Source organism: Marmota flaviventris, chromosome 1, assembly GCF_047511675.1.
Source record: "Marmota flaviventris isolate mMarFla1 chromosome 1, mMarFla1.hap1, whole genome shotgun sequence".
NCBI classification, from domain to species: Eukaryota; Metazoa; Chordata; class Mammalia; order Rodentia; family Sciuridae; genus Marmota; species Marmota flaviventris.
In genome coordinates, this window is record NC_092498.1 from 120,488,035 (window position 1) to 120,495,732 (window position 7,698).

The window sequence follows — 7,698 nt, forward strand, 5'->3', positions numbered from 1 at the left end:
ACTGAGAAAGACTTATCTTGACCAACAGGAAAGATTTGGACTAAAAATATGATGATAGTATTATTATTATTATTATTATTATTATTATTATTATTATTAGTGTGTGTGTGTGAAATCTATGAAGGATGCTGAACATGGACTTTGAAGGGTCAGCAGATATAAGAATTATGAGAAAAATGTCAGATGTCATAATCAGGGAGATAGCCTCTAAGGTCCCAGAAGTTGGACTTGAGCCACTGTAGGGTGAAAAGATGAAGTCACAGGACCTACCTCAATTGGACTTCAATGGGACTAATCAATACACTGTGGATTTCCATACTTTGTAGCATATATCAGTATGGTCCTTCAGGGATAAAATGCACAGCCCAAATTAAACACTTATCTGAATTAAGCAGTATCACCTGTACACACAAGGAAGCTGTTTTTGCGTTGCTGACATGAGCTCCTGGTACCGTGAATCTTCTTTGTTCCCAGGTTTCCTATTTCTCATTTTACCTCTGGCTCCTTATTGCCAAGTGGACATCACAGGAGAAATCTATTTATTCATATTTCTATGAGAATGATTGACACAATTACAGAGGCAGACAGTGCTCACTGTAGAAGTTAGGATTATTTGCTGGTCACTGTGATTTCCTAATTCATCTGTATTTAAATATGTGATCAATACGTTAACCCATTGCTTTTCCTGGTTTTACATTGCATCTGAATAATTTGTAATTTTCTTTCAGTGAGTTTTAATGTAACTCATAAAAACTGATAATATTAAGGTTTTTATGTATTAAAAGTAGCATTTCTCTTTCTTTGTCACTAAACTTTCAGATCGTCCTCTTTATCTTTGCATTACAAACACACATAAATATATCTGTGTATGGACACTCTATCAGATCCTTTTGACTACTGGCCATAACCAAATTTAATGTGAAGCATTATTTCTAATATAAGTAGATCTCTTAAAACACACACAAAAAACATAAATGATTTGGAAAGAAAAATAATAACAATGAAAATATAATATAATAATTATGAGCAATTTAGAAATTCTATTTTAGTTTGAAGTTATGACCACCATTTTTAAAAAGAAAATTGTACTTCAAAAGGGAATTGAAGGAGTTTCATTATGAACTCCCCAAGTACCCTCATTTATTATTTCTAATCATCTTGAAAAGTGGAAGTGTCTTAAAATGGTAGAGAAGTTCACATTAATTTGATCATAAATATTCTTAATTTTGTTCTCAAGTATGTTGAACATGATTTTATTTATTTTTTCTTATTTTTGATGCTGGGAAGAATCTCATACTTTATCTCAAATTCTGTAGTTACACCTGTGCTAAAGCCATATAACTGATGACTTCTTAGAGCAGAGGCAGATGGCTTCCCAAACCTTGTGCTGCTGCTGTGGGTGTCTGTAATCTCAACCTGGGGTTCTACTGAGGCTACTTGAGATAGTTTCTATACTCAGTCAGTGGGAGACCCCTAACTCTCTGGACCTGGCTATGGAGATTCCCACAATACTGGCTCTGGAGTGTCAAAATTGAATCTATGCTGAAGAAAAAGGGCCTGAGAGTTAACTCAAGGGGAACAACATTCATTTACTGGAGAGGAAAGAAATGTTCACCAGGAAGGCCTGGGTGTGTGATAAAATAGATGAACTAGGTAGACATGGAGAATTCATTCTTGTTTTTATTCTATCTCTGACTTTCAAAAGATGAAATTTGTGGCTGGATTGAAGAAGTTTGAGGAAGCTGATCTTATGAAAGGCATCAACTATGACTCACGTGTCTCAGTTCCCTATAGTCACTGGTCTATGTGAGAGTCCCCAGCACCTGCTTTTTTCATTATCTCCTTCAGAGGACACCAGGCTGAACACTGGGGCAGGACGAGAAAGGAAGTTTGATTTGCATGAAAAACCTGAGTCTGAAGAGGCCTTAAAATGCCAAACTCAAAGTGAGGAGTTTGAGGACACTAAGTGCTTGTGAAGATCCGCACCATGGCCTGGATGATGGTTCTACTGGTGTTCCTCTCTTATGGTTCAGGTCAGGGGAGGGTATCGAATCCTGGGGGTGCCTACATAAAAGCTCTGTTTTAGGAGGACCTCTCTTAATAACAATAACTGTCTCTTATTGCTTTTAGTGGTGGATTCTCAGACGACTGTGATCCAGGAGCCCTCACTCTCTGTATCTCCAGGTGGGAAGATGACACTCACCTGTGGGCTTAGTTCTGGGTCAGTCTCTACCAGTTCCTACCCAGGCTGGTACCAGCAGAATCCAGGACTTGCTCCTCGCCCACTTATCTACAGCACAAACAACCACCCCTCTGGAGTCCCTGATCGATTCTCTGGTTCCATCCTTGGAAACAAAGCTGCCCTCACCATCACAGGGGCTCTGACTGATGATGAGGCTGATTATCACTGCTCACTCTATATGGGTAGTGGCCGCACAGTGATCTAAACCTATGAGGAAGTACAACCAAAACCTCTTCATGTGCTCATAATGTCTTATGCTTTACAGGGTGGAAGGAGATTGAGAGGGTGAAAATGTTCAACACTTTTCATGGGAAGATGCTGCTGCTGCATGACTCCTTGTCCTACCAGTGGATCATGCCATGTGCCTCAACCTGTCTCATTTCTCTGTGTGTATCCTCCTACACTAGGTTTCTACTCTCCCTCTTTGGTTGGGAGGAGGAGCAGAGGAGCTCTTCTCCAAATAGGTATCCATCAGGAAGATTCAGAGAATCCTCCCCTACCTTAAAGACTCTTCTCACTCAAAATACTAACAAGTGATGGTTAGTCTTTTCTCATACAATGATTTGATTATGGAGATCAAATGATTGCTTACTTTGCTTTTAAATTATAACAGCAAAATTGCTCTTATATTTTTTATGATTAAAACATAATACAATTTTGCTTTCTAATTATGTTATTAATTTAGTTGTGGTGATTTATGATTAATATGCAGCCAGAATCACCATCCATGTCTAAATTATTTCCATATAAAAATATCAAGTCTAGGCTGGGGATGTGGCTCAAGTGGTAGTGTGCTCACCTGGCATGCGTGCGGCCCGGGTTCGATCCTCAGCACCACATACGAACAAACATGTTGTGTCTGCCGAAAACTAATAAATAAATATTAAAAAACTTGTCTCCCTCCCTCTCTCTCTCTCTCTCTCTCTCTCTCTCTCAAAAAAAAAAACTTTCTCTCCAACTTTATAAAAAAAAATATCAAGTCATTGCAAGGAACAATGATCTAATTTCAAATGTCAGCCACAAGATGGGATGCATATCTGCAAAAGTTCTTTGTAAGCCTAATTTCAGTAGGTCATATGAATATCTGAATATTTCAGTGGCTCATATGAATATCTGTATATTTTAGTGGATCACAGGAATATCTAGTATATGCATTACTGGAAACTCCCATAGAAGTCTGACTTCCAAACACTCTTCTATCATCTGCTGGGCTGACTCTTCTGATGAAGCACACAAAGGTGTAGAACTGAAGATTATACATGGAAATGAACAGAGCCTATTGTACTCAATGCTGACAGGTAAAGGAGATATGTGTGAAAATTCAGTATGAGTTAGTTTTTTGCTTTATCCATAGAAAATGATATTATAAACTATTATGTTGAGGTAATACACAATGAGAAAAAAGGAAACTCTATATAGGTTAAATTCCTGATATGTGTTTATTATTGCTATCTTATGTTGCTCTTATTAACCTTTGATCTACTTTTAACATTTTGTGGTTTAAATAAATAATATAGCTGCTAAAAAGTTCTCATGTGTATGAATGGAAATTAATCCCACAACAATACAGACTCTCAAACCAGTTTCTCCAGTACATTTTCTAGTCTGCAAAAGGTAATTTGGTGGAGCTCTCAATCAGTCTTCAAAACATAGAACCTCCTGGCAAACCTGAAAGTTTTCCCTCCTTGTAGAGATTACACCAGCTGGAGTCTGTGGCATCTCCATGTAGCCCTAAAGTTAGCTGGTGTGCATGATGCATTCTGGGAGAAACAGGACAGAAGGAAGTATGTGTTCTCAGTGGATGCTAATTTGTCATCAGGATCTGTGGCTGCATTAATGGAAGAGTAGGGCACATGATTCCTTCAATGCCTTCAGTTGCTGGGTAAACATGAAGTGATAATAGGAAATCATAAAATAGTATATTTTATTTTAGTGTCTGCATTAGATGTGGTCTATATAATAATGGTCTTTGAGATATATTTACTTATTCTAAATTAACTCATGTAGAAGGTGGTAGCTAGAAAGAAATATAGTAATACCTATGATCTGTAAGAATAATTGCTCTTTCTTTTATTTTCTTTTTCTCATTCTGTATGTGCTCACACATATGTGTTTGTATGGCAGATCTGATAAGTAAATATACTACCTACATTTAAATGTACTCATACATATATGTAAGTTATATTTGGATTATCAATTTTATAAAAAAAATCTTACAGTGAATTTTTATAAATTTATATCTATCAACCAAACAAGAACATGTTTTCCCCTTAAATTACATTTCTCTCTGGCAATTCCCCTCTGCCTGAAATACTCAAGTCACTGATCCCCTGCCTCTGCCTTTCACTGTGATGGGTCAATGCTTGCAGGTCCTCTCTTTGCCTGTGCTGACACAGCCACTCCCTTGCTCTGCATCTCTAGGATCAACAACCAGACTCACCAGCACTCTGAACAGAGATCTACTGTTGGTAAAAAATAATACCTGTAGTGGTACTAGCAGGACTTGTATCTGAGCACTACTCAGACAAACTTGTATCTGAGTCAGACTCAGACAAACAGCTGGGGCTTGGGTTTCTCATTTGAGTTTCTGGATATAAGATGTCTCAACCAATGTAGTGTATTTGTAAATCCCTGGATTCCAGTCTGAGGACGAGAACAATTATTACTATCCTGGATATGAAATTAGTACTATGACAATAAAACAACCATATGAGGTAGTGGGACATGTTTCTCATCTGTAGGGGTTCCAAGTTTATGTCATTTCACTGGTCAAGAACCTCACTGTTTATAAAATAACACATCAGATTCTGGTTTACATTAGTGGTATGCCATAATTATCTCCCATTACATAATGCTCAGAGGAACTTCAAAAGGCAAAACAAAAAAGTCTTGACAATTTATATTAATCCTAAAAATAATAAAGTTTTCAATTATCACCAGTAAAGGAGGTATGGCACAGAAGTTGAATATTCACAGAAGTTGAATCCCATGAAGGTGATATCCCATAGTATCATTATGTCAATATACAATAATAGTTTATTTAAATTATAAATTATGCATAATTGTATATGTAATATAATTTTAGTAGTGGTCAGTATCTCAAACCCATCAGGATCTAGAAACTGTAATTGCAAATTATACACTGAATTCTGTAAGTGCATTATCTTTAATATAGTATTATTGAATTATACATGTAAACATTCCTGTTGTCTCTGCAGATTAACATGTAAGAGCTGGTTTCATTTTTCTTTCTATTTGCTTTTTAAACTTCTTAATTTTTGTGTATCTATTACTATCCACAGACTGGCCTTAGAGAATGGGTGAGCTCATGCTAGCTGAGCATATGTCATTATTTCTTTTGATTTACACATTACGTTATGGCATCTGGATTTCACAGTGAATATACAGTTTTGGTATAATACATTTATTTTCACTTCAATGCCTTTGTGGAATATTTAAACCATCCCATAGATGTGTAGCAGATTTCATTGCTACTTTATTATACACAGACAGATGAGATTTAGTGTTGTTTCATGTGCTCATTGTTTTTATTGGTTGTTTTTAGATATACATTACAGTAAAGCATATTTTTCATACATGGGGTACAACCCATTACATTGTGATCCCATTCTTGTGGTTGAACATGATGTGGAGCTATAGTGGTCATTTATTAATTTATGAACACAGGAAAGTAATGTCCACCTCATTCTGCTGTCTTTCCTATTCTTATTACCTCCTTTCCCTTCATTCTCCTATTTCTAATACAATGAACGTCTACACTTACCCCACTTACTATCCCTTCCTATGGGTTAGCAACCCATATCAGACAGAACATTTGGCGTTTTCTTTTTGTAACTGGCTTATTTCACTTAGAATGATAGTCTCAAGTTTCATACATTTCCTGCAATGTCATAATTTCATTCTTCTTTAAGGCTAAGTAATATTCCATTTTGTATATGTACCACACTTTATTTGTCCCTTCATCTGTTGAAGGGCAGCTAGGTTGGTCTCATAGTTTAGCTATTGTGAATTGAGCTGCTATAGACATTGATGTGGCTGCATCACTGTAGTATGCTGATTTTAAGTGCTTGGGGTATAAACTGAGAAAGAGATATCTGGGTCAAATGGTGGTTCCATTCCATGTTTTGTGAGGAACCTTCAGACTGCTTTCCAGAGTTGCAAAGATTTGCAGTTTCATCATCACATGCTTGTTTTCTATCTGCAATACAGATTGTTTCATGTTGCTGGGTCTAAAGGAAATCCATATGCAACAAAATAAAATTTACCCCCCATCTCTCACCTTGCACAAAACTTAACTGAAAATGGATCAAGGACCTAGGAATTAAACCAAAGATTCTGCGTCTAATAGAAGAAAAAGTAGTCCCTAATCTTCATCATGTGGGATTAGACCCCAACTTCCTTAATAAGACTCCTATAGTGCAATAATTAAAACCAAGAATCAATAAATGAGATGAAATCAAACTAAAAAAATTCTTCTCAGCAAAAGAAACAATCTGTGAGGTGAACAGAGAGCCTACATCTTGGGAGCAAATTTTTACCCCTCACACATCAGATAAGGCACTAATCTCTAGGTTATATAAAGAACTCAAAAAGCTAAACACCTAAGAAACAAACAACCCAATGAATAAATGGCCAAGGACCTGAGCAGACACTTCTCAGCAGAGGATATAAAATCAATCAACAAACATATGAAAACATGCTCATCATCTCTACAATCAGAAAAATGCAAAACAAAACTACTCATCGATGTTCATAGCAGCACAATTCACAATAGCTAGACTGTGGAACCAACCCAGATGCCCTTAAATAGATGAATGGATAAAAAAATGTGGCATTTATACACCATGGAGTATTATGCAGCACTAAAAAATGTCAAAATCATGGAATTTGCAGGGAAATGGATGGCACTAGAGCAGATTATGCTAAGTGAAGCTAGCCAATCCCTAAAAAAACAAATGCCAAATGTCTTCTTTGATATAATGAGAGCAACTAAGAACAGAGCAGGGAGGAAGAGCAGGAGGAAAAGATTAACATTAAACAGAGACATGAGGTGGGAGGGAAAGGGAGAGAAAAGGGAAATTGCATGGAAATGGAAGGAGACCCTCATTGTTATACAAAATTACATATAAGAGGTTGTGAGGGGAATGGGAAAAAAACAAGGAGAGAAATGAATTACAGTAGATGGGGTAGAGAGAGAAGATGGGAGGGGAGGGGAGGGGGGATAGTAGAGGATAGGAAAGGTAGCAGAATACAACAGTTACTAATATGGCATTATGTAAAAATGTGGATGTGTAACCTATGTGATTCTTCAATCTATATTTGGGGTAAAAATGGGAGTTCATAACCCACTTGAAACTAATGTATGAAATATGATATGTCAAGAGCTTTGTAATGTTTTGAACAACCAATAAAAAAAGATATCATCTCACTCCAGT

The 7,698-nt window shown here is 36.7% G+C and overlaps 1 gene segment (V, D, J or C); it reads left to right on the forward strand.

The window, feature by feature from the left end:
* The first annotated feature begins 1,881 nt into the window (after window positions 1-1,881).
* Window positions 1,882-2,479, forward strand: LOC114106469 (immunoglobulin lambda variable 8-61-like). The segment is given in 2 exon segments: window positions 1,882-2,033; window positions 2,131-2,479. Coding segments are annotated over 2 exon segments (363 nt in total).
* The last annotated feature ends 5,219 nt before the right edge of the window (window positions 2,480-7,698 follow it).